The sequence below is a fragment of the Orcinus orca genome, chromosome 20, assembly GCF_937001465.1.
Source record: "Orcinus orca chromosome 20, mOrcOrc1.1, whole genome shotgun sequence".
Classification (NCBI taxonomy): Eukaryota; Metazoa; Chordata; class Mammalia; order Artiodactyla; family Delphinidae; genus Orcinus; species Orcinus orca.
The window spans coordinates 49,670,001-49,695,580 of NC_064578.1; the positions used below are offsets into that span (position 1 = coordinate 49,670,001).

General features: G+C 51.3%; 3 protein-coding genes across 7 annotated transcripts in view; 1 reads left to right on the forward strand and 2 right to left on the reverse strand.

Annotated features, from left to right (window-relative positions):
- Positions 1-24,292, reverse strand: part of SNRPD2 (small nuclear ribonucleoprotein D2 polypeptide) — a 30,541-nt gene extending 6,249 nt beyond the window's left edge. The window contains exon 1 of one of the 2 annotated variants that reach the window (XM_049703601.1): positions 24,278-24,292. The gene's annotated coding sequence lies outside the window, so the exon portion shown is untranslated. Of the gene's footprint in view, positions 1-23,427; positions 23,447-24,277 lie in introns of those variants that run through there. The other variant, XM_049703600.1, reaches the window with a different exon arrangement.
- QPCTL (glutaminyl-peptide cyclotransferase like) lies at positions 128-8,846 on the forward strand. 3 transcript variants are annotated; one of them, XM_033430703.2, is made up of 7 exons: positions 128-395; positions 894-1,037; positions 1,801-2,082; positions 3,611-3,763; positions 3,864-3,963; positions 4,461-4,577; positions 6,669-8,846. In XM_033430703.2, the coding sequence occupies exons 1-7, from the start codon at positions 186-188 to the stop codon at positions 6,782-6,784; spliced, it is 1,122 nt and encodes a 373-aa protein (XP_033286594.1). In that variant the 5' UTR covers positions 128-185; the 3' UTR covers positions 6,785-8,846. The 3 variants fall into 3 exon arrangements, with proteins under 3 accessions (XP_033286594.1, XP_033286596.1, XP_004271202.1); XM_033430705.2 differs by having other exon boundaries at positions 130-395; positions 8,519-8,846; XM_004271154.3 differs by having other exon boundaries at positions 132-395; positions 6,148-8,846.
- FBXO46 (F-box protein 46) lies at positions 10,245-24,326 on the reverse strand. Of its 2 annotated transcripts, none has more exons than XM_004271153.4 (2): positions 24,278-24,326; positions 10,245-13,187 (listed from the first exon to the last, which is right to left on the reverse strand). In XM_004271153.4, the coding sequence occupies exon 2, from the start codon at positions 13,107-13,109 to the stop codon at positions 11,292-11,294; it is 1,818 nt and encodes a 605-aa protein (XP_004271201.1). In that variant the 5' UTR covers positions 13,110-13,187; positions 24,278-24,326; the 3' UTR covers positions 10,245-11,291. The 2 variants fall into 2 exon arrangements, with proteins under 2 accessions (XP_004271201.1, XP_012388977.1); XM_012533523.3 differs by lacking the exon at positions 24,278-24,326 and adding an exon at positions 23,428-23,560.
- Between the last annotated feature and the right edge of the window lie 1,254 nt (positions 24,327-25,580).

The following is a 25,580-nucleotide window of genomic DNA, read 5'->3' on the forward strand; positions in this document are numbered from 1 at the left end:
AAAGCTCCGGGGAGACAGGGAGGCGTGTCCTCAGAACGAAAGTCCCATTGGCTTTACTGCCCGCGGAAGTGTGGGATGGTGCAGCCGCTCTTGTTGCTCATTGGTCCCGTGATTCCACGGGGTGGGACTTGGCTGGGCCTAAACTCTATCCGCTGTCCCAGACCGGTTTTCAGGGCAAAGCTGCCATGCGTTCCGGGGGCCGCGGGCGGCCCCGGCTACGGCTCGGGGAACGCGGCCTTTTGGAGCCACCCTCACCGCCCAAGCGCCGCCTGCTACCTCGGGCGCAGCTCTTGCCTCTGCTGCTGCTGGCGCTGGCGGTGGCCTCGGTGTTATACACCAGTTGGAGCGGCTGGCACCGCCAGTCTGAGGAGCTGCCGCTAGGCCGGGAGCTGCGGGTGAGGCCGGGAGGGGACGCGGGCACTGCGGGAGCCCTTATTTCCCGCCTCCCCTTCTCCGAGGTTTCAGGTTGACGTGACTTTATCTTTATCGGATTGCCCTAGCCGCAGGTGCCGCCGTCTCCGTCTTTAGAGCACATGCCTCTTTCCAACGGAATGAGGCTTCGGGCTTGTTCTGTAATAGCGGTTACCCCGTAAGAGGAAGGGTCTGGAGGAGTAACACTGGGAGTTCTGGGTTCTAATCCTAAAGTCATTTATTTGGAAGAGTCCCTTACTCTCGCTGGGCCTCGATTTCCCCCATCAAGATGGGGGTGGGCTGGGCCGGATGGGCTTGGGGGTACTTTCCCGAGTCTAGGATTTATCCTAGAAACCTCCGATGCTGGAGGCTGCGATTAGGAAGAGGAACTCGGGCTTCTTAGGGACGACAGCTCCCAGGGTAGGGTTGGAATGAGTGTTGCTTTCACGCTCTGCTCTTCTCTTCCCCACCTCCTTCCCAAGGGCCCGTCGATCGGAAGTCTCCCCGAAGCCGGGGTGCGGAGGGTGGTGGGGCAACTGGACCCTCACCGTCTCTGGAACAATTATCTGCGCCCCCTGCTGGTTGTGCGGACCCCCGGCAGCCCCGGCAATCTCCAAGTCAGAAAGGTAAGGGGCCCCACCTCCAACCCCTGACCCCGCAGCCCACCAAGGAAATAGGTATTCTGCCCAAGTGGCAGAGCTAGGGCTCTGGCTGGGCGTAATCTGACTCTAGAGTCCTATCCTGCTAACCACCAGACCATTGCCCTCTTTACTGCCCCCACCAAAATCTTACTATATGCTAAGCATCAGCAACAGCCAGATAAGGTGGGCACCAATCTGATCTTCATTGTGTAGATGGGGAAACTGAGGCGCAGAATAGTTAGGCATTTTGCCCAAAACCCACAGCTAATGAATGATATACCTAGGGTTTCAACCCAAATGGGTTGGCTCCAGAGCCGGTGTGGTAACATCTCTACATTGCCTCTCAGAAAGTATTGAGAGTCATTTGAACACTGCCTGAGTTCAAATCCACATCAGCCACTTGGAGTGTGACCTTAAACTAGTTTCTTAACTTCTCTGTGCCTCAGTTGCCTCATCTGCAGAATGGAACCATTGACAGTCCCCACTCCACAGGGTTCCTAGAACAAGGGCTTGGCACAGAGTGAGTGCTATGGAAGGGTGAGCTGTGGTTAGTCTTGGCATCAAGAGACAGGGTCACTCCATGCCTGGCACTTAGTAGGTACTCAGCAGAAGTGTATCAAGGGAACGATTAGACTAAAGTGAGATTTGTGAGTCAACCTGACTGCTCGGCATGGTTCAGGTCACATGGCCCTTCTTCCGACCTTCTCCCTAGTCCCCACCCACTCTCCCACCTCTCTCTTGCCACTAGTTCCTGGAGGCCACACTGCGGACCCTGACAGCAGGCTGGCATGTAGAACTGGACCCCTTCACAGCCTCGACACCCCTGGGGCCACTGCACTTCAGCAACGTGGTGGCCACGCTGGACCCAAGGGCTGCCCGTCACCTCACCCTTGCCTGCCATTACGACTCGAAGCTCTTCCCATCTGGGTCAGCCCCCTTTGTGGGGGCCACGGATTCGGCTGTGCCTTGCGCCCTCCTACTGGAGCTGGCCCAGGCCCTGGACCTGGAGCTGGCTAGAGCCAAGGAGCAGGTGAGGAGCCGGGGTAGGGTGGGGGTGGGTGGGTGGGGACTGCCTCTGCCTTGGTCCATAACAACACCATCCCGTGCTTGGTCTTGTCTTCCTCCGGTCCACAACACAGCCACAGGGTCTTTCCATTTCCTGAATGTCAGATCCTGTCCCTTCTCTCCCACAGCTCTCACCTTGTTCCACAAGTAAGCCAGAGCCCTTCTCTTAGCCGAGGTGTGCCCTCTCACCTCTCTGGTCTCCCCTCCCACCTCTCACCCCTCACTCACTCCACTCTAGCCTCCCACCTCCTCTGTGTACCTCAAGCCACACAATTCACTCCCACCCCAGGCATTTGCACTTGCTCTTTGCTCTGCCTAGAATGTGATTTTCTCAGATATATTCCTGGCTGGCTGCCACCCTTCATTCAGATGTCCACTTTGATGTCACCTCCTCAAAGAGACCTTCCCAGCCACCCTAAAATAGCTCCCTGTCACTCTCCCATGCCTCATGGTGCTTTATGTTATTTATGTTTCCCCAACTAGAATAAGCTCCAGATAGCCAGGCCCTTGGCTGCGTTTATTTCCTGCTGTATCCTCTGGGCTGAGAATATTGCCTGGCATAAAGTAGGATGTCAATAAAAATGTATGGAGGGACTTCCCTGGTGGTCCAGTGGTGAGGACTCTGCGCTTCCAATGCAGGGGCATGGGTTCGATCCCTGGTCGGGGAACTAAGAGCCCACATGCTAAAACAACAACAACAAAAAGATAAAAACATCAACCCTGTGGGAAAACATTTTTTAAAAAATGTATGGAATGAATGAACGGAAACACAGATCTCCTCACGCTCCTCCCCTGCTCAGATCCCTTCCATGGCTCAAACCCCAGTGCCCCTGTAACAAAGCCCAAGCTCCCTGGCCCTTGCTGACCCCTTGGGTCTCTACTCAAACCGCTTTGGCCCCTTCTTTGGCCCCAGTCCCGATTCATGTTGCTTCCTCGCCGAGGAACACTCTTCCCTCTGCTCCATTTTACCAGGCCAGCTCCTACTCAGCCTCCGTGCAAACATCCTTTCCGATAGACCTGACATGTTCCCTAGGCCAGATCAGGACGCTGTTGTTCTTGGAAGCATTTGCCCGACTGCATTTCATCGTTTGTATAATTATTTATTTGTGGGTCTGTCTCTTTTGCTACATGAACTTGAGGAATAACAATTACAATCAGAGCTAACCCTTGTTTAGTTACTATGTGCCAGGCGCTGTCCTAGGACCTGGGTTCGAATCCTACCCTATGATGAGGACTGGTATTAACCCCATTTCTACATAAGGAAGCCGGTGCTTTGAGAACTTAGTAACTTACCCACGACTGCTTGGCTACTGAGCAGCCCAGCCAGGATTTGAACGCAGGCAGTCTGGCTCCAAGTCTGTACTCTTGGCCACCGTGCTCTTCGAGCGACGAGACTTAGTTTGCCCTCGTCAGCTGTGCAAGCAGGCAGGAAATGTGTGTGCACTGAGGCTGAGGGCTGGCACTGCACTGGCCCTGACCACTGGCCCTCACAGGCAGCCCCAGTGACCTTGCAGCTGCTCTTCTTGGACGGTGAAGAGGCACTGAAGGAGTGGGGACCCAAGGACTCGCTTTACGGCTCCCGGCACCTGGCCCAGCTCATGGAGTCTGCACCCCACAGCCCCGGCTTCACCAGGATCCAGGCTATTGTAAGACCAGGCCCCACTGGGTTCCGGTGAGGTGGGAAGCGGGTGACACGAGGCTGGCAGCATCCCGCCTGGCCTCTCCAGTCCTGGCCTCTCTCCCTAGGATCTCTTTATGCTTCTTGATCTCCTGGGAGCCCCCAACCCGACCTTCTACAGTCACTTTCCTCGCACGGTCCGCTGGTTCCATCGGCTGAGGAGCATCGGTAAGGAGGCAGGCACCCACCTGGGACGCTGGAGGGAGGCCAGGCACCTGTCCTCTAAGGGGTCATCCAGCCTTCCCTCTACCTCCCTAGTCTCTCTCTAAAGCACTAGGACAGAAACACAAAAAGACCCCACAGCAGTCAAATGAAGTGATTACAAACGGGGGCTCTGGGGTCAGATAGCCCTGGGTTCAAATTCTGGCTCTCTTTCTTACCAGCTGTGTGAGCTTGGGCAAGTGGCTTCCTCTCTCTGAGCCTCAATTTCCTATCTGTAAAATGGGCATGATGGTAATAATAGGGGTATCTACCTCTTTAGACTCAGAGGGATTAATTGAGACTAGGAACATCGTTGGCCTGCGGTAAGGGGTAACTAACATTCATCCTTGTTGGGACGATCAGTGCTTCACTCCCAGACCCCCTGCCCTCCTCTGATTTGTGAGCAGGGGAACCTTTGACCGTTGAGGGGCTGACCCTTGCTCTCTAATCCCCACCACCTCCAGAGAAGCGCCTGCACCGTCTGAACCTACTGCAGTCTCATCCTTGGGAAGTGATGTACTTCCAGCCCGGGGAGCCCCCTGGCTCTGTGGAAGACGACCACATCCCCTTCCTCCGCCGAGGTACTTGCAGTGGGGAGGAGTGGTGGGCAGGGGTCCCAGGGAGCCACAGATACGACCTGGCCCTGGCCCCTTCCCAGATTAGGGAAGGTGGCAAACTGCTTAACCTCTTTGTGCCTTGATTTCCTCATCTGTAAGGATGGGGATGATAACAGCCTCCACCTCATAGTTGTTGAGGGGATTGAATGTAAAGACCTTGGACCAGTGCCTGGCACTAGCGAGTGTTCAAGAAATGTTAGCTATTACTGGTTGTGCCTCAGTGATTGCAGTTTCTTCTAGTTCTTGCCTCTCAAGCCCTTGGCCACCCAGCATAATCACCTGAGCTTTGAAAAATGCCCAGTCACGTTTCAGGCCTGCTGAACCACAATCTGGGGCCTCTACATTATTTTTACAAAACTCCCAGGTGATTCTGATGCACAGCCAGGGTTGACGACATCTGGTAGACGGGTTCAAAACACAGGTTTTAGAATTGGATAGGTCTGGGTTCTACGATCTGCAGCTTACCATTGGTTGACCTAAGGCAAATTACTGAGCCTCTCTGTGGCCCCATTTCTTCTGGAAAAGGAAGAGATAGATACATACAAACACATACGTATGTATGTATTCTTTTTTTTCTTCATATGGCAGTTTTATTTTTAATTTTTTGAGGAACCTTCATACTGTTTTCCATAGTGGCTACACCAAGTTTATGTTATGTATTCTTAATCACAGGGTTGGGAGGATTAGATGAGATTAGATATATAAAATGCCTTCTTACACGGTGCTTGGCATATACAGTAAGTGCTAAAACCTGCTTTTTAAATTTTTATTCTATAATTTACTCATTCAACAAATATGCATTTCTTACAATGCCTTTATTGATTCATTCACTGAATACTTCCCAAGGCAGGTACTGAGCCAGCTGTCAGGGATACAGTGACGGGCCATGATCCACCTGGCTCCTGTCTAGCAGGGGGACAGATATTTACCAAATCTGGACAAACAAAGAGTGAAACACTCTGAGGACAGGAACCCAATGCAGTGCAAGGGTTAGGAGCTCACACTCTGGAGACATGTGGCCTGGGTTCAAATTCTGACCGTGCTCTTTACTAGAGGCGAGACCTTAGGCAAGTCACTCTGCCTGCCTCTGTGTCTCAGTGTCCACATCTGTAAAACAGGGCTATTATAGTACACCTTACATGATTATTGTAAGGATAAAATTGTGTGTGTTTATGGCCTTAGACTCGGGCCTGGAATAGAACGTAAATGTTAACTATCAGTAAAGAAGAGAAAAAGAGCCTAATAATGTACACCCGGCGAGGAAGGTCAAAGACGTCCTTCCCTTCTTCTGTCTTTCCATAATCCGTTAAGTCTTGAGTTTTTCTAATTTGCGTTATGAAAATAATACACTGGATGTATTTTTAAAACGGACATGTACCCTCACACACTGAAAATCATTGTTCAGAATTCTTCAAGTGCCACAACAGAGTATCTTCTGCTGCGGGGGACAAGGCAAGGTTCCCCAGACGTGGGCCTGGGCCCTTGAGTCAGTTGGGGGCCACGCACAAGCCTGAGCCTCCTCTCTGTCCTGCAGGGGTCCCCGTGCTCCACCTCATCTCCACACCCTTCCCCTCTGTCTGGCACACGTCCGATGACTCTGAGGCCAACCTGCACCCACCCACGGTACACAACCTGAGCCGCATCCTGGCCGTGTTCCTGGCTGAATACCTGGGGCTATAGCCTGCCTGGCGGACTCTGAGGGAGAAGCACCCAGCAGCAGATGTGACGAGGGCACCTGGAGCCGAGGAGCTCGGGCCAGGCCTGCTTGCGGTGTGCTGGCTTGTCCTTTTTTAACACCTTTGGCTCTGCTTGTGCTCTGACTGGAAGACCCTCTTTCTTTCTCTCCAGCTGCCACTCTTCAAAGACATGGAAGAGACAGACCACTGTGGTGTGAGAGCCAAAGGAATAAGAGCTTGGCCGCTGCCCTGAGGGAAACACTTGGGCTGCAGTTCTGCAGGGGCCAAATGCCGTTCTCCATTTTAGTCAGCAAACGGCATCTGGACCAGCAATACCCCTGACCAAATGAATTCTCTGTGGCTTATGTTTCTGTGGCAGTTCCTTCTCCAGAATGGCAGCCTTGCTACCGCATCAGTCCAAACCCAACTCCCACATGGATGTGCCATGGGGAGCCCACAGAAGATGTGCTCGTAAGCAGGGAACAGAGGAGATGAAAGCCAGTACTTGGGAACTCCAGATTCTGCCAGATCCAATGGCCAATAAACCAGTGTTTCTGCAAAATATATCCTGTAGAACTAGCATACATAGGTGTTGCATGAAAAGGGGGACCAAAGTGGGGTGAGACAACATTAAACGAGTTTCTTCATTTGCACAATGTGAATTTTCAAGAAAGAGAATGCAATGTTTCCCCAAAGTATTTCATCACGGAACCCCTTTATTGGGAAGCACCTCACAGAAGCATGGTACCTCAGAAGATACTTTGGGAAGCACTGGGTTTTGACAGTTTTGAGTGTACTTATGGTAGAAATGGGTCAACTAGTTACACCAAACCATCCTTTCCCTTTTGGCTGTGGGTACAGGAGTGGGAGATGGTGTGTGTAACTGCAAACTCTAGTGATGACCCAAGAGATTATTTCCCAGTCCTAATTTTCAGACCCAACTGGGGTGCTTATTAAAAAATGCGGGGAATTCCCTGGCGGTCCAGTGGTTAGGCCTCGGCACTCTCACTGCCGGGGCCCGGGTTCAACCCCTGGTCAGGGAACTAAGATCCCGCAAGCTGCGCAGTGAGGCAAATAAATAAATAAATAAATAAATAAATAAATAAATAAAATGCAGACTCCCAGGTCCCACCTACTTAATCAGAACTTCAGAGAGGGGCTGGGACTCTGTAACAAGCACCTGAGGAAGTCTCATGATCAGCAAAACTTTGGGACATGCTGTCCTTAAAGATTCAAGTTTGGTCCATTCACAGCTCCCTAGCAAACCTAAAGGGCACCCAGACAGGAAGTCCCGTGTTGGGCTCTGTACCTGCTGATTTCGTGACTTTGATGGAGACCTGGTAGGCCACAGGGATGCCAGGCCAGGATGCAGGGTTAGAGAGTGAAGGTGAACAGCAGCCTCGCAAGCCAACTCAAGGCTGGCGAAGACTCGCGAGAACTCACAGGCTGAAGGACAACTGCGGTTCTCATTTTGCAAATGAGGTGGCCAAGGCTGAGAATTACAAACCGGTTATTAACAGAGCCCAGATGCTCACCCACAGCTCTGCTCCTATCCCCATGTCCTACCTCCCTTCCAAAAATCACCTGTGCTGGACCAACAGATTGTTGGTCAAAAGTAGCTCCTCCTGAGGCTTTTAACTGGCTGCAAGTCTGAGTGAGGTTTGGGCGGTGGGGACTCACAGCCTCTTAGAGGTGGAATTGGCAGAAGTTGAGTTCAGAAAGGAAATTGACAGATATCAACAGCCAGGGTGGCAGGAGGGTCTCAAATCACAAAGTTAGTTCCTGTTTGTTCATTTCTTGTGTGGCAGGCATGGTGCCAAGCACTCAAAAGTGCAGCACGTCCCCTTAGCCTCACAGCCATCCCAGAAGGTGAAACCATCACCTCTGTTAGGGGAAGCAGTGTGTTCAGTGACGTCCTTGGCCCCTTGCCTCCCTGCAGGTCATCGTGCTGAGTGTACTACACGCCAGGTTCTGGGCAAGGCGCCTGGGCACGTTTTCCACTTGAATCCAGGGTAAGGATCGTGAGCCCCATTTTACAGATGAGGCTGCTGATGCTTGGCAAAGTGATGTTTCCCCCAGCTCCCATCTGTCCCCCAAACTTAGGCTCCCCCAGCTTCACACTATGAAGAGGCCATGAGGTGTCTTTGGTGAGCACAACTGTTGAACATTGTAGATGCAAGAGCTCACATGTCAGTCTTTTGAGGAACTGTCAGTATTCTCATTTTTCAGATTAAGAAACTGAGCTTCAGAGAAATCAATTGCTGAAGATCACAGCTGGACACTTTCACTGCATGTGTCTAGGTATTCATTTCTTTTTATTTATCCTGCCTATGACTCACTGGGCATACCGGTCTTTTTACCAGTCTGGAATTTGCAATCATCGTGTCCTTAAATATTATCATTGCACCATTCTCTCTTCTGATTCTAGAACGCCAGTTAAATGTGTTAGACTTCCTCACTCTATCCTCCATAACCTTGCTTCCTATTTTCTTTCTTTTTTTGGTCTCTGTGCTACTTCAGACCTAGCTTTAGTTCAATAAATCTTTTTAAAATTTTATTTATTTGATTTATTTTATTTTTGGCTGCGTTGGGTCTTCGTTACTGCGTGTGGGCTTTCTCTAGTTGCAGCAAGCGAGGGCTACTCTTCGTTGCGGTGCGCGGGCTTCTCATTGCGGTGGCTTCTCTCGTTGTGGAGCACGGGCTCTAGGCGCGCAGGCTTCAGTAGTTGTGGCACGCGGGCTCTAGAGCGCAGGCTCAGTAGCTGGCACAGGCTTAGTTGCTCTGTGGTATGTGGGATCTTCCCAGATCAGGGCTTAAACCCATGTCCCCTGCATTGGCAGGCAAAGGATTCTTAACCACTGCACCACCAGGAAAGTCCCTCCCTCAGCATCTAAAACATCTTCTCTGCAGTGTTCTGGGTCAGCCTTACCTGAGCTTGTAGTTCGGTGGGATCCCACCTCCTATTAGATTCACCTTGGACAGGCTTTGACCTTGACTTCTGTCTGCTTGTCCCAGTAAGGCTACGAATAGGAAATCCAAGTTTGTTCACATCAGCAAATACCCTCAGAGCAAAAGTGGCTTCAGGGCCCCATGGGCCTTTCCCTTAAATTTTTGGCTCAGTATATCCTTAACTGTATTTTATTGAATATTTGATGCTTTTCAGATTTTTTTTACTTCTGGTTTTCAGCAGGAGAGTCCAAATAATCTGGCCTTCCTGCTATAGGAAACCAAAAATCCCACAAAACCAAGCCAAGATTCAAACCCAGGTTTCTTTGATTCTAAAATCTAAGTATTTAATAACTGCTATGATATAGCCTAGTCTCTGGAAATTTTGATTCCTTGATAAGAATGTCAGAGACTGTTAGCCACCGCTCAATATCCATTTTTCCTTCTTCTTTTAGTAAATAATTATCTGAATATTTTAAAGCTTTAATTACAGGGATCTTTAGCAAGAGTTCTTTGTTGGGCATAATGCATCCAACTAAAGGATTGCATTTCCCAGTCTCCTCTGCAGCCCTTCCACGTGGCTAAAGTTCTGACCAGTAAGATGTGCACAGAAGCACACTGTGGTACTTCTGGGAGGCAAGGGACTTCCTTTCCTGCAAAATGGTGATGGGTGGAGGTCCAGCAGCCATCTTGGACCATGAGGATGAGGGCCACAGCCAAAGAATAATGGAATAGTGGGCTAGAAGGAGCCTGGGTTCCAGATGAATTCAGGTCCACCATACCTGCCAAACGCTGGGTTTCTAAAGAAATAAAAACTACCTTGTTTGAGCGTCTACTATTTTGAGGTTTTCGAATCCAAAACGACACAGATGAAGAGTCAAAAATAATCTCAGGCTAAGTGACTCAGCTAAGGATTCTTCTCTCAACTTTTTCCATTTCACCATGCACTGGCCCATGACTCCCTTCTCTCCCAAACCCCTTCCCTGAACAACACACAAACCAGTCTGGGCCCAGCCTTATAAATACTGATTTTATAGAAAGGACCAATTCAAAATTGGTCAGATGCCACACATTAGAAGCTTTCCAGAACCACAAGGATGAAAAACTAAAACCAAGACAAAACAACAAAAACACATCTCAAACAGAACAAACAAAAATACCCCAGATCAAACTGCCTGAAGGTCAAGGTCTTGGTTGACCAAAGGCTTCTAAAGAAACACATGTGGATGGGGGGTGGAGAGACCCCAACACCTGAACAAGTACCCAGAGTAGAAGGAAAAACAACCCAGAAATTCAAAGCCACAGTCCCTGCCCACCGGCCCCCGACGCTGTCCAGAGCGAGGCAAAGGGCTTCACAGCTTTTTTGCAGGGGGGAGGGGGGAGAGTCATGGCAATAGCTTAAATATTGGGAGGAGGAGAATTTTTACACTTCAACTTTTTTCTCCTCTTCCCCTTTAGGGGAAGTAGAGAGACTGGTAGCTTGAGGTTAAGGAGAAAACTGATTTTTATTGTTTTAATGGGGAAATGGCAGGCGGCCATGAAAACTGCCAAATGTGATCTTTGATCTGATGGCCCCTGTTCCTAAAGAGGAGGTGAGCCCTGGTGTAGTAGGTTAGGAAGGGTACCAACCCTGGGTGCTGCAGCCTCCTGGGGAAAAAAAAAAACAGCTCCAGAGGGAAAGAACTGAGGGGAGGGAACGGAAGGGGGCCAGAATGGGGGAACCCTTAAGTAGTACCAAAATTAGCTGCCGTCTGCTCCCTGCTCGTAGGTCCCTGGGGTATGAAGAGTGGCAGGGAGGGCGCTGGGGCTGAATGGAGAAGAAATTGAGATGCTGATAAAAAAACACCCTACTTGAGGGTCTGAAGAGTAGAAAACCAGTAGGGGTCAATCAGAGTGCTTTCTTGGGTCATCCCCCTGAACACCATCGCAGTTCTGGAGGGGGATCAACGCTGCCTGGGCAGAGGGTATGGGCGGGTGACCCAGGCCTGACCCTCGGCTCCCAGGGGGAGGGGGTGGGGGTGGGCATGGTGGGCTCTTCCCCCCCCCTCCCCCGGCTTCACCTCCCCTCCTCCCGGCCAGCCCGGCCGCCCCCACCGCCTGGCCCATTGCAGGGCAACACCCAGTTGTTATCGTGCAGACCCAGGCGGCAGCCGGGCGTCTCGCGATCGGCTCGGCGGCAGCACATCCAGTAGGAACGTCCATAAGGCAGGTCGTGGTGGTAGGGCTTGGGGTGCCAGCGGCAGAGCGACACATCGCCCTTCTCGTATCTCTTGCGGCACTGCTTGCAAGGGTCATCGCGGTAGAGCGGGTCGCGGCTCCAGCGCGAGTCTGTGGCCCGCACGCCAAAAGCCTCAATGATGCCCTTGAAGTGGTGGCAGGTGCACTTGAGGGCCGCCAGGGCGCGCGTGGGCAGGAAGCTGAAGATCTTGACCAGCACGTGCTCAGGCAGCAGCAGCATGTACTGTCGCGGCTCCAGCAACCGCTGGATCTTGAAGCGGATTTCCAGGAAGTCGTGCGACACGTGCCGGTACAGGCGGCACAGGGAGGTGTCCACCGTCCCCTCAGCATCGTCCGGGCCGGGTGCAGTGGCAGGCGAGTCAGTTGGCGGTGGCTCGGGGGGCCCATCAGGTCCCCGGGGCTGGAGGAAGAAGAGCTGGCCAGGCGGGGGTGGCTCCTCGGGGCTGACGGTCAGGCACACCGTCTCTTCCTTCACGTTTTTGGTGCCATCCTTGCCGAAGAAGATGCACTCATCCACCACCCCCGTCACCACCACATCCACATGGAAGCCTGACGCGCCACAGTCCCGGGCAGGGGGTGGAGGGGGGGCCGGGGGAGTGTCCTCGGGCCTGGCAGGGGCTGGGGTCTCACCCTCGCTGGCTTCATCCGCCCTAGCCAGCAGAAACTCCACATTGCTGGGGAGGGCATCCCGAGAGGGGCTGATGAGCTGGTACAGGTCGCAGGTGATCTTGTCCTTGGCCCGGGCCCCAGGACCCGGGCTGCTAGGGTAGGCACAACCCGGCCGGCCCCCGCTCCCGTTGGGCAAGCTGCCATCCGGTGCACGGGGCTCTCGGCTATTGGAGATCCGAAAGGCGATGCGCACCTCCCCAGGGCCTGGCCCGGGCCGCTCCTCCTTGCGGAGGCCTTTGGCTGGAGGGTTGTCCCGCTGAGCCTCGAAGTGGGCCACGGCCTCCGCCACACGGCTGCAGTCCCCGCCACCAGACCGCCGTTCGGACCCCAGCCCCTTGGCAGGCCCACCCTGTTCGGCCGACACATAGACCACAGGCGCTGGGGTGCTCGGGCGCGGGTAGCTCTGCAGGGCCAGGGCGGCCCGCTGTTCCACCAGGGCCACCATCTCGGCCACAGAGAGCAGGTCCACATCCTCACTGGCTGAGGCTGGGACCCCCTCAGCAGCAGGGGGCCCGTCTTGTCCCCCTGGGTCCGGAGGAGCCTTCGTAGGCTCAAGACAGCGCCTCCTCCGCTTGGCCTTGGAGCTGTCACTGCCCCAGTGCCCCTTGACCTTCATGGAGCTGGCCCGGCTGCCTCCACCGCACTGGTGGGCCACAAAGAAGGCCACCTTCTCCTTTGTATTCCCGGGCTTGATAACATACCACGTGTCCAGCAGGACTCGACCCTCGTCGCCGGCAGCCGCTGCTGAAAGGAGCGGGGCAGGCTGGGAGGCAGGAGCCTCCGTGGCCAAGGCTGGGGGTGTGTTTTCTGAGTGGGCAGGGCCATGGTCTGGCTCCGCCCCCCCACCTGGCTCAGGGCAGGCTGACGGCTTGAGGGCTGCGGAAGGCGGGCGCGGCTGGTTCTGGGAGTAGGTGCCAAAGGGCCGGGGGCACCACAGCTGGAAGGGAAGGAGGCCCCCTCGGTCCATTCTGGGGAATGGTGGCAGACAGGCGGGGGTTCACCACATCTCAGGACCTGAATGGCGGTGGGGGGCTCCACAGGCCACCTGGAGACAGGGAAGAGGAGGCTGGGGAGCTGGGGAACGGCCTGCCCTCCCAGTACCCCACTGACCTCAACATCTCCTGACCTGAGGGGACAGACCAAACTAGACCACTGAGATCCTGTTCCCGCCCCCCTGGCACAGGTGAGCAAATGGAAGGCTGCAGAGGGGATAGGACCTGCTCCTGTAAAACTCAGAGTGTGACCGGAGCTGGTAGTTTGCTCCAACCCTCCGCTGTCTCACAGCCTGACTGGTTTCACTCACGATCCAGAGGTCTCCTGCTGCCATAACTTTTTAAACAGAAATGAAAGTACCAACTGACAGCTCCTCCTTTTTCTATTTGCTCACCTAGTAACAAGTTCCTGAAAAGACAAGAATTCCCAGCCCTGCCCACAGCTACTGCGGCTTGAGCCCAGAGGAAGCAACAAGGTAGGCTGGGCAGGGGAAGAAAATCAGAGGTCGGAGACAGAGAGGTCCTTAAGAATTCAGCTCCTCACTTTGCTCGGGTCGTGAGGCTCTTGAAGGATCCCTTAAAGCTGTGTATCCTCAGCCAGAAAAATGCACACACTTGCACCAAGACTGTGCAGGTAATTCCCTTAAGCACAAACGCAGACCCCTGGGATGAGAAGGCCCTTCTAGTCTAGTTTCCTCAAGTTGCTCACAACTTGCAGAGTTTGAGGCTCAGAGTAGGGAAGGCTTACATAGTGTTAACACCAGGCCCTCGAACTTGTTTTCCAGACTTTTCAATTTAGGGCTTGCAATAGTGACCGTTTTATTTTGCAATGACTTTGTGTGCTTGACCTAATCTGGAAGCAATTTTGCTAATGACTCTGACACGACCACGTTCCACTGCAGGACCAACAGTCTCAATCCCTCAGTCTCAATCCTTCCCTGGCCCATTTCCCTCCAGACATCTTGAAACCAAAATACCCTTCAGGGCTTCCCTGGTGGCCCAGTGGTTAAGAATCCGCCTGCCAATGCAGGGGACACGGGTTCGATCCCTGGTCTGGGAAGATCCTACATGCCGTGGAGCAACTAAGCCCGTGCGCCACAACTACTGAGCCTGCGTGCCACAACTACTGACCCCGCGTGCCTAGAGCCTGTGCTCTGCAACAAGACAAGCTACCACAACGAGAAGCCCGCACACTGCAATGAAGAATAGCCCCCGCTCGCCGCAACTAGAGAAAGCCCACGTACAGCAACGAAGACCCAATGCAGCCAAAAATAAAAATTAAAAAAACAAAACAAACAAAAACAAAAACAACAAAATACCCTTCAAACATCAAAACTTCCACATGCTTACAGACTGGTAAAAGTAGTTTGCTGACTCCTGGTCAGACTATTTTGAGCCACAGGCCAAATGTGGCCCACTGCCTGCCTCTGCAAATAGAAGTTTTATTGAAACATGTTCATTCGTTTATGATTGCTTTCATGCTATCATGGCAGAGTTGAGTAGTGGCAACACAGAACATATGGCCTGCAAAGCCTAAAATACTCATTATCTGGCCCTTTATGGAAAAAGTTTGCTGACCTCTGCAGTATATATGGTCCCTCTAAATTCAGGCAATACCACAGACACCACTAAATCACCATTTACTTCATAACCCTGTAGACACCATTCAAGATCTAGACAGCCTCCAAACATCCACAGACCCCAGAAACAGAAAGTCCTAATCCTAAAAATCCTTGCCCCCCATAATCCCCAATCCCACCTACCCCAATACTTACAGCCCCTGCCGAAATGCCAGTTTCTTGCTTAAAACAACAACAACAACAACAAAAATGCCACACAGCCCCTAAAACCTACAGAAGGCTAAGTTTACCAACCACCAACACATCTAAAATGTCCAGGAATAGAAGCTACCACATCAAAGGCCATTCACTCTCTATAGATGCAAATGAATCCTGACTAACATATCCAGACCCTCTCAAATCCTGCTTTAAACTTCCAAACCTAAAAATATCCCCTCCAGCACAGAAAGCCTCAATCTCAACGAACCCCTCACAGATTCCCATGCCTAACCAAGAACTCGAACACACACAGCAATTTCCCAACCTCATTGATGACCTAAAAGACCAGTTTCCTGAAATCCTATACTCACCTCAAACTCTTTCTAAACCTCCACATGTATTCCCTAATTCCACAGAAGCCCCCCAACCGCAAAACAACTCACTAAAGCATAAAATCTCCGTAACACATAAAACTAATCCCAAACCAGGTATTTCTCAAAAGCCAAAAGAACCTCCAAAATACTCCCAAAGAAACCTTACAAAATGTTAATAAGCAGACATGAGCTTATGGCATGCTCGCTGGCAGTTTTACTGGGTACTGTTCTAACAACTCCTGCTAATCCTCCCCCGTCCCTAGGAAGCAGGTAGTGTTATCAGTCCCTGTTTCCAGATGAGGCACAGAAAGGTTAAATCCCGTGTCCGGAGACAATCAGGTAGGAAGTCGGGAGAGCCGAAAGCCCACGCATTCTGGGTCCAGAATTGGTACTCTTGGACTCTTTTCTCTGCTTCTCAGTCTCTCCGTGGCTCCCCAAATCCTATACCCACCAAACACCCCAATCCACACGGGAGATCCCCTACAACACAACCGAACCTTCCACACTACAACAGAACGGAAACCAGAATCCCAAGGTGCCCCCTAAACTCAAGGGAACCCCAAAGTATCCCCACACGCACGCAAGAATATCCCCAAGCCCCCAAATATAGCCTCCCCGGAATCCGCCAACCCCTGGGTCTACCCTCGAAACCGAGACACGCCCCCAAGGCGCCCCCACCGGCGAGCCCCGTCCCCTACGGCGGGAGAACGTGGCTGCACACACGCGTGCGCACGAGTGGGAAGAGGGCCCGCCCCCTCGCTCCTTCCCTCCGGCTGTCGCGCGGGCGGGCACCCGACTAGTTTCCCTCCGCCTCTTTGTTGACAGACGCGCGCGTGAGGCCCCCAGCCAATGAGCGGCGGCCGTTCGGGGCCATGCCCAAATAAGGAAGGCCTTGGCGAAGGGGCCCAACTTCGAAGAGGGAGGAGTAGGCGAGAGGTGACGAAGGGGGGTGTGGAAACAGCCGAGTGCAAGAGAGCGTGGAACAACTCCCAACTTGCTGCTAAACGGAGGGACAAGGCCAGGACCGAGGCCACGGCATTCAAGGAGAGGTTTATTACGACGTTTCCTCTAAACAGGAGCCTTGATTGACAGTTGAGATTTAAAGGCCCAAGCAGTTTAGGGATTGAGACTCCAGGGCGGAAGGAAGGGGGTCTAAAAGTGCACAGCTTTGGTAGGGAGCCCTGGGGGGCTAGATTTCCTGCGGGGGAAACTGGGCAGCGGGATCACCTAACCCTGAAAAACAAATGGGCAGAACCCTGCGATGGCTCCCGCGGCACTGAGTCTAAGCCTCTGGGCCTGGCATTCAAGGCTCAGGCCTTGTGGCCAAAAGGACCTCTCCGGCCAGCCCTTCCAACCAGGCTCCGCAAATCTGACTCTGAGTTGGTACAATAAAAGACTATGAAATACCTCAATAATGTTTTTTTAATATTGATTACCTGTTAAAATGATACTATTTAGGATATAATTGAGTTAAAATACTTAAAATTAACTTCATCTCCTTCTTTTGACTTTTTAAATGTGGCTACTAGAAGATTTTAAATTGCACGTAAGGCTCACTTTATATTTCTCTTGAACAGCACTGGCCTAGATCCTTTCAGTGCCAGGCGGACTCAAGAGACACTCAAAGGTGGCCCCACTGCAGGCATCTGTCCATCCCCACCACCCCGCCTACTACCAACCATCCCACACATCAGAGCCAGAAGGGTCTTCTAAAAGTATAAACCTGACCTTGTCCCTACCCTTCTCAGAACCTACCATAACTCCCCAGTGCCCCTGGGAAAAAGCCCAGATACCCCACTGGTCCAGCCTCGTCCTTCCCCACTCTTCCACACCCCCAGTGGACCCAGGTAAGCACATGATCTGGCATACAGAGTAGTTAGGATACTGGGGCCCTGTCTGATCCTCGATAGGAGCTGTTATCTCCATTGTATAGATGAAGAAATTGAGGCAGGACAGGTTGCCTAACTAGCCCAAGGTCACACATAACTGGTGTGACTTCGAGTAGGAGTATGAACCCAGGGAATCTGATTCTAGATTGCTGCGCTCTATTGTTTAATTATATATTCTCTGGGGTCTCAGCTCAGCCATCCCCTGCTCCAGGAAGCTAACCTCCCAGGCTGGGTCAGGCTCCACCTCTGGGCTCCCGCACTGGCCTCCTTGCTATCTATTTCTCAGAGTCAGCAAGCTCTTTCCTTCCATGGTCTTTGCATCTGCTGTTTCCTCTGACTGGAATGCTTTGTCCCCAGATCTCCACATGGTTCAATCCCTTCTATCATTTGGGTCTTTGCTCAAATGTAACTTTAATGGGCCTGTATCTTTAACAGAGAGGCCTCCCCCGAGCTCCCTTCCTGGAAACCTCCCAACTGCCCAGAGGGGGACCTCTGGGTTCCCAAGTCCCAGCCCTGCCCACTCTTGAGTCATCACTGTCTAGAGATGGATCTGTCTCCTCCACTGGAGAGTGAACCCCCGGGAGGAGAGGAGGGAGGAAGGGTCAGAGGTATCATGCTCATCATGGTGACCCCAGCAACACTGCCCAGCATGGGACTGAATGGATCAAAGCTCCTTTTCCAGAGGCTCCATGTCGTAAACCCCATGAAGCCTGACAGTGTAAATTCTGTTTCACACCCAAGTATTCTATCTGTGTCCGAGGTCACTGGGGCAGAATTTTCTAACTTCCACACACTGAGCCCAGCACAAAGCCCTACGCTAAGACAGCTTTTAGAGAATGCTCCGTGAAGCTCCATTTATTGTAAAACATCAGAAGCCAGAGAGACTGAAAATAAAAAGATGGGAAAAGACGGACCAGGCAAATATGAACCAAGAGTCAAGGAGAGGAGTGACATTGCTGTTTAAAAAAACAGTAACAACTGACAAAAGCAAAAGGTATTATCAGGGACAAAGATGGTGACAAAACAAACTGACCCATTATACACAAAAGTTCTCAACATACGTGCTCCTAATACTATGGCCTCAAAATATACAAAGCAAAAAACAACAGAATGACACACAGTTTGGCAAATCCACAAATGTAATGGGACACCTTAATATATCTCTCCATAAGACATTGGTTGAAAAGATAAAATCAGTAAGGACCTGAACCCCATAACCAGCACCCTTGCTGGAATGCCCCCGACAATTAGAGAATCCAGTTTTATATCCCTCATCTGACATTCAGAGGTCCTCCCGTGTGCTGGCCCTGGGTTGGATGCTGGGGGATACAGAGATGACACTGAGTTCACCAGAAAGAGCTCATGGGAAAGGGGGCAGACATCCAAATAAACAATCATGGCCAACATGAATATATTACAGAGCAAATGATCACAACAGCAGTTAACACTGGAGCACTCACCGTGAGCCAGGCTTTGCTGTGAGTACTTTACAAATATTAACTCATTTAATTCTCACATCATCTTACTATTTTTCATCTCGTTTCAGGGATTAGGAAGTGGAGGCACAGAAGGACTAAGTAATTGCTGTCGGACACAGCTCCGTGGCTGAGCTTTGACTCCAAGAGTCTGGCTGACTCCAGAGTGCAAGCAGCTCATTCATTGAGTATACAGAGCACTTTTCCTGGATCATCTTGTTCCTGGATCATCTTGTTCAGTCCACAAGGCCTTTGCACTCTCTGTTCCCTATGCCTAGAATACTCTTCCCCAGGCATTCACAGGGCTCACCCCCTCCTCAGATCACCTTCATGGGACCTTCCTTTTTTTTTTTTTTTACCTTATTTTATTGAAGTATAGTTGATTTACAATGTTGTGTTAATTTCTACTGTACAGCAAAGTGATCCAGTTATACATATATACATATTCTTTTTTCATATTCTTTTCCATTATGGTTGATCACAGGATATTGAATAGAGTTCCCTGTGCTATACAGTAGGACCTTATTGTTCACAAGACCCTCCTTGATTGAAAACTGCAGCCCCTGCCACAGACAGACATACACACTCTCCTTCCCTGATTTACTTTTCTCCTTTAGCATGTGTTACTATCTAATACACTATAAACTTCATAAAGTTTATTGTCTGCTCCCCTCACTAAAATGAAAGCTCCCCCAAGGCTGATACTTTTGCCTAGTTTTTTTTTCACTGCTGTGTCGCCAGCTTTTAGAACAGCGCCAAGCGGTTGGCTACCATTAGTGTGGTCCCCAGAGCGGCAGCCGCTGGGAGTGTGTTAGAAATGCAGTCTTGGGCTCTGCCCTACACCCACTGAATCAGAATGTGCACTTCAACAAGCTCTCTGGGGGATTGCAAGCACAATTAAGTGTGAGAAGCAACGCCCAAGCACATCACAGGTGTGCAGTGCACATTTGTTTGAACAAACCCCTAACACCGCCATACTGTCTGCCTTCTGCACAGTTGCTACTGGGGACCTCTTGTGAAAAACTAGCTGGTCCAGCTGAGTCCACCGGTGGAAATCCTGCGCCCAGGACCAAGGTAGGATGCCACCTCCTCCAGGAGCTGTGCTGATGCCATCCTAAACTACACAGGATCTCTTCCTCCTCAGGCCTCCTCTGGCAGCACCTGTCACCTGCCCTTGCTGAATGACAATGACCTGGGTGAGGGCCTCTCTCTCCTTCATCCTCTGGATTTCCGGAAGGCTGGGACCTCTCCTCAAAGGTACAGCTGCTCCAGCCTCCGCACGTGGCTCCCTGGCCTGGTTTAGCATTTCCGGCTCCATCCTTTCCATGGTAGCCAGAGAGAGCTTTCCAAACACAAATCAGACCACAGCACCCCCCTGTTTAAAATTCTTCCATGAGAGGTGCAAGTTGGCAAAACAAAATGAACAACCAAACAAACAAAACATGCCCAGGAACCGTTTCTCAGAAAGCTACTGGAGGATTTGCTTCACCACAGGAAGGAATAAACCAAGAAAAAGGAAGCTATCAGATCAAAGAAATAAGATCTAGCCCAGAAAAAGGCAAAAGGAAGGAATCCCCAGATGAAGGTAAAGGGAGCTCCAAGGAGGACAGCTGTGCAGCACGTGGAGGGAGAACCTGCTTCTGGCAATGCACAGAGAAAGGAGAAAGGCTGACAGTTAACAAGCTGAGCCTGCGACTTGAGAAGCTGGAAACAGTAGCAACCACAGAATAAGCCAAAGAAGGAAAGGATAAAAAGCAGATGCCTGACTCCCCCACGCTGAGTCAGGGGATACCCCCTCCCCCAACCTTGGGGTACCTCCATCCCATGGTCCAGGAGGTCAGGGTCGTGCCAGCACAGGACTGGGCACAGAGTGGTGCCCAGGGAACGCACTTGCCCACTGCCAAACAGGCATCGGTGGCAGGACCCCGGGGCTCTGCTCCTGGCCCTGCTCTATCCTCCACTGTCTCTACCCCGTCACCCCCACTACTACTTTGTCCGCAACCCTGATCCATCCATGTCCCGTTATTGGCTTTTTGGACTCAGGGTCTGCTGGTCTCTCTCCCCCTCTCAAATTTCCCTTTCTGACTAACAGCTGATGGTAGGAATCACCCGAATCCTCAGGATCTAGAGATCCAGGGTGCAGACAGAATCCAGACAGGGCCTCCGAGCACCCCAGCTTTCCCACTTCTAGGGGTGTGACCGTAGGCAGGGTTTTTATCCCTCTGTGCCTTGGTTTCCCCCACTGAAAAATACAGATGATCACAGTACCCACCCATGGGTTGGCTGCTGATTCACTGAGACCAACCCAGTAGAGCGCTCACTGCCAGCGAGGCACCAAGGAGAGGTTCAATACAAAGGCACCAGGATTATTAAGAAAAGGTGAGACAGAGAATTTCCTGGCAGTCCAGTGGTTAGGACTCCCCGCTTCCATTGCACGGGACACAGGTTCAATCCCTGGTCGCGGAACTAAGATCCCGCAAGCTGCCCAGTGCAGCCAAAAAAAAAAAAAAAAGTGAGACTGCTGAAGGGTTATCACTGATGGAGCCAAAGACATCTCTCTTTATTTCACTCTGAAATGAAACCGATCCTTGTCCCCCACAATAATCAAAATATGGCCATGCCTTTCTTACTGTTGGGTATTGGGTCTCACCTAGTAATTACACAGAATTTACAGAGCAGCTACTGGGTGCCAGACACTGTTCCAGGTATCGGGGACATGCAGGGCACAGGAGACAGAATTCCTTGTCCTTACGGATTGGAGAGAGGGCACAAGGAATAGATAGTAATTTTCAAGGTGCTACAGGGAAACAAATATACCAAGTGAGAGGGATGAGGAGCGTAAAGCGGGGGTTATGATCTTAACTGAGGCATCAGGAGCAGGTGACAAGCCAAGTCTTTGAGAAAACCTGTGCTTTTAGGAATAACGCAGCTTTACCAGAGCCGCTAGATATATACCATTCGCAATGATAAAAAAAAAATCATTTTGTATGAGTAAGCTTCAGATAAGCACAGGCTGAAAACACACTTAAGATTTGAAGAAAAGGCAAAATAACTTGGAAAGGAGAAACATTTTCTAAGAGAAACAAATAAAGAGGGAAAAAGGTGTCACATCACCCTGGAGCACCCAGATGTGACAAACTGGTACAGGGAAAAGTAAGAGGTTGGCAACTTTTCCCCAAACTAACAGGAGACGTGGAGACAAAAATGTACCTGGTACAGGCCCTGGCACATAGTACGTGCTCTATCAACATGGTGGACTACTCAAGGGATGAACCCCCATTTTCCAGAAGAGGAAACTGAGGTCCAGAGGGGTTAAGTGACTGTCCAAAGTCACATAGCTGGTGGGTGATGGAGCCAGGATTCAAATCTGGGTGTTCTGGTTCCGGAGCACATGTTCAATAAATTTTTCTTGAAAGAATAAAATTAATCAAAATACTTCACACTTATTAAGAGCTTAATATGCACTAGGCGTTTTATACATGTGACCTCATCAACTGCTTACAAGAGCCTCACGGCTGGAATGTGGCCCCATTTTACATATGAGAAAACTGAGGCCCAGAGGGGGAAAGCAACTTGGCCAAGGACACACAGCAGCAGAGGTGCGGGACAGGAACGTGGTCCTATCTGACGCTGATGCTATTAACCATAAGCTTTCCTATCAGGGTCAGAAAATTTATGGGATAAACTCCGGAAGCCTCAAGACAAATGAACCAAACTGTTTCAAAATGACTGACAAAGTTGCCAAACTGCCCAGTGAGGTCCTAATGACCAAAAAGTTGGGAGAAAAAAGCACACAGTTGTTAGAAATATTTCATATTCACAGAAATACCTGGAGTTGGGCCAGGCTGGGCATTGGCAAGTGAAATATTTATATTTGGCTGGGGCTAGGAATGGGAATGGGGACAGACTGACTTTCTGAGCACCCCCTCGGGGAGTCACCCTTGGGCTTGGGTGCCCAGGGGTAGAGGGTGGGTAACTACAAGAGTCAGGATATGGGAGGAACCTGGGAGAGAAAGGAAAGGCAGCCTGGCTGATGTCTCCCTCACTGGTCCTTCTCTACTGCCCTCTCTCAGGTCTGTGTTTCCCATTCCCATTCCAAAAAAACGACAACTCAGGTGTATAAAGCACTTACTCCAAGCACTTCACGTGCTTACCTGCCCGAACCCTCTAACCTTCCTAGGGGTTCTGATCCCATTTTATAATTGAGGAGAGGCCAAAAGACTTGCCCAAGGTCACACAGCAAGTAAATGGCAGAACTAAAATTCAAACTGAGGACTGCTTCAGTTCTCAAGTCTCTGCCCTACTCATGACATCGTACGTCAGTACAAGGAGAGGGGACTAAATTACAGTGGGGAGAGCACAGATTCTGAGCCAGGATGTCTAGGTTGGAATCCTGAGTCTATCGTTTAATGCTGGATGACCTTGGGAAAGTTGCTGAACCTCTCTGTGCCTCTGCTTCCTTTCTGTAGAATGGAGAAAACAACAGAACCTACAACTTAGGGGTGTTGTCAGAATTAAAGGACTTAATACATACAAGTAGCTAAGAACAGGGCCAGGCACTTCCTAAACAATAAGTGTTAGCTGGAATCGACTGTGGGGAAGCCCCCCTCCCGCCCCCGCATGTTTCTGAGCTGGGGTGTGCCCAGCTCAGTGCCAGGGTTTGAGATAACGCCCCTGGGGCTGGACTAAAAAGAAGGGAATACATTAGCACCTGTGACCCAGTCACATTCCTGGGGTGAGGAACTTCCCACCAACAGCTCTTAGACTACGGACTTACCCCCAGCCGGGATGACGATCTTAGGAAGCCTCCTCTCTTCTCAGTGGCATGTTGTTCCCACAATAGATAAGGACACTGAGTTTCAGAGAGGGGACACTTGCCCAGGTCACAAAGGAGTAGCAGAAGAAAAGATCTGAATGCTGCAATGTCCATACACATAATCCGCTACCCTTTTCTAATTCCATTGGAGAAACGAGAGTGCAAAAGGTCGTCTTTATGGCCCCTGCTGGCCATATTATCCTACAGTTCTGTGACTGTCCAGTTTATCGGGAGTCTCTGGCTGGACTAAGCAAACTATCGCTACAGGCAGGCCCCTCATCTCATGCTCCGCACTCCACCCACAGTTCTGTATCCTAACCTACACACCACTCTATCACTGATTTCTCTCTTCCACCATCTCAGCTTGCCCTCCTGTCCCCAATCCGATCCAGAAGCTCCAACCCACCGCATACACAGCTGGCCTTTCCCTCGGAGCCTCCAGACCCCCTCATTCATCTAGCACTGACTCCCATGCCTTTCCACATCCCCTACGCTAAACCCCTCGAAATTGCCCCCTTCAGGGCCTCTGCCAGGACGCCCAGCCCCTTCTCCAACTCGGGACTCATTTCCTCAGCTCTGAGCTCCCTCACAATCAATCCCAAAGCTCGACTCTCTCCCCACCTTCAAGACCCATCCCCAGCCCCCATTCTTCTACTATTCCCTCCGGCTCCCATTTCTCCCAAACCCCTCCCCCAAGCGATCTCCCCTCACCCAGTCCCTTCTTTAGCCCCTGCCTCTTCCCTCTCGCCACAGGGTCCCGAACCCCCGCCCGGGTTCTCAAGCGCCCCCGGCCCCGTCTCGGGGTTCTCACCATCTCCCCGCGCTGCAGCTCCCTCGGCTACGCGGGTTTCCCCCACTCGCTCCTCTCCAGCCTCCCCTTCCGGGTTCCCGCCCCGAAGCCCGCTGGGAATTGGAGTCCGGGCGGCCACGGACTACAACTCCCAGAAGGCAGCACGGTCAAGCTTGGAGGTGGGGAAGGAAGCAAACTGGGCGGGCTGAGGAAAAGAACGACTCTAACTCCCAAGCGGTAGAGAGGGGGCCTGACAGCGCAGGCGCACAGAGCGCCCCCGCCAGGCGCACTGGGAGTTGGAGTGCAACCTCCTCCATTTTGGCCCGGGGCCCTTGGAAAAGGGGTTGAGAAAACTGCAAAGGGGCAGTTTTTGTGAGGGGTGGAGAGGTGGGAAGAGCAAGTTTACCGATTTACTTAAACTGATTAACATAATAATTAACAGTGCCTTGTACTTTCTCACTTTCCCATCCATTTTTCCCCCTGGTTTTCTTACCACCACCTCCTAATTTACAAGTAAGGAAATTAGCCTTAAGCTTTAGGAGGGAGGATAGCTCCATGCACTGGAAATTTGTACATATCATAGTTAGAAGATTCACGAAGACAGTCACCTTTTTGTATCTTGTTCAAGCACACAGAAGAGTGTAAATAAATGTTGAGTAAATATCTATTGTATGTTAATTATATGCCAGACACTCTGCACAGAACCCAAGAATTATCCCAAATTTATAAAAACTAAGGCAGAAAGAGATTGAGATTCTTCTCCAGGGCAACACAGCAATAAAGTGATATGAACTGAAATGTGTTGGACTCCAGGGCCTCTGCTCTCCACTAGGCTGCTAGATCGTCTCCCCTTAAGCTATATTTTCCTGTCCATCCTCCTCACGGGCCATGAGAGTGAACTTTCTAAAATGGAAAGTTTGCTATATTAAGGAACATAACTTCATGAGGGGAACTGCTATTAAGGCTCGATTCCAATGGCCCTCCTCTGAATCTTTTCTCAATTTATCTCTCTTTAATGCAGCCTGTGCCTCACTAGATTCTCACGGTCTGTGAGCCTTCCCAACTGCACTGGGAAGACTTTGGCTAAATTCCCAACTTGTAGCATAGCGCTTGGCATAGGCCCTCATTAGACATGCGCTAAAGAGAAAAGTTGGCAACGGGACACCAGGGAGACTGGTCACATCTCCTTTGCTTCCGGAGAATTGGCACTTAGGGAGACCCCGCCTCCTCATTAGGCTCCACTGGCTCAGGACCTCAGAAGAGGTCTGGGGGCGTGGCCTGAGGGGGCGGCACCTGCCGAAAAGGCGGGCAGCTGAGCGAGCGC

Bases quoted from the DNA above. Each gene is read 5' to 3' on its own strand.
- FBXO46 (XM_004271153.4), bottom strand. From the start codon at position 13,109: ATGGACCGAGGGGGCCTCCTTCCCTTCCAGCTGTGGTGCCCCCGGCCC.
- QPCTL (XM_004271154.3), top strand. From the start codon at position 186: ATGCGTTCCGGGGGCCGCGGGCGGCCCCGGCTACGGCTCGGGGAACGC. The intron at 2,083-3,610 runs GTGAGGAGCCGG...TGGCCCTCACAG, and splicing joins TGGCTAGAGCCAAGGAGCAG to GCAGCCCCAGTGACCTTGCA. The intron at 3,764-3,863 runs GTAAGACCAGGC...CTCTCTCCCTAG, and splicing joins TCACCAGGATCCAGGCTATT to GATCTCTTTATGCTTCTTGA.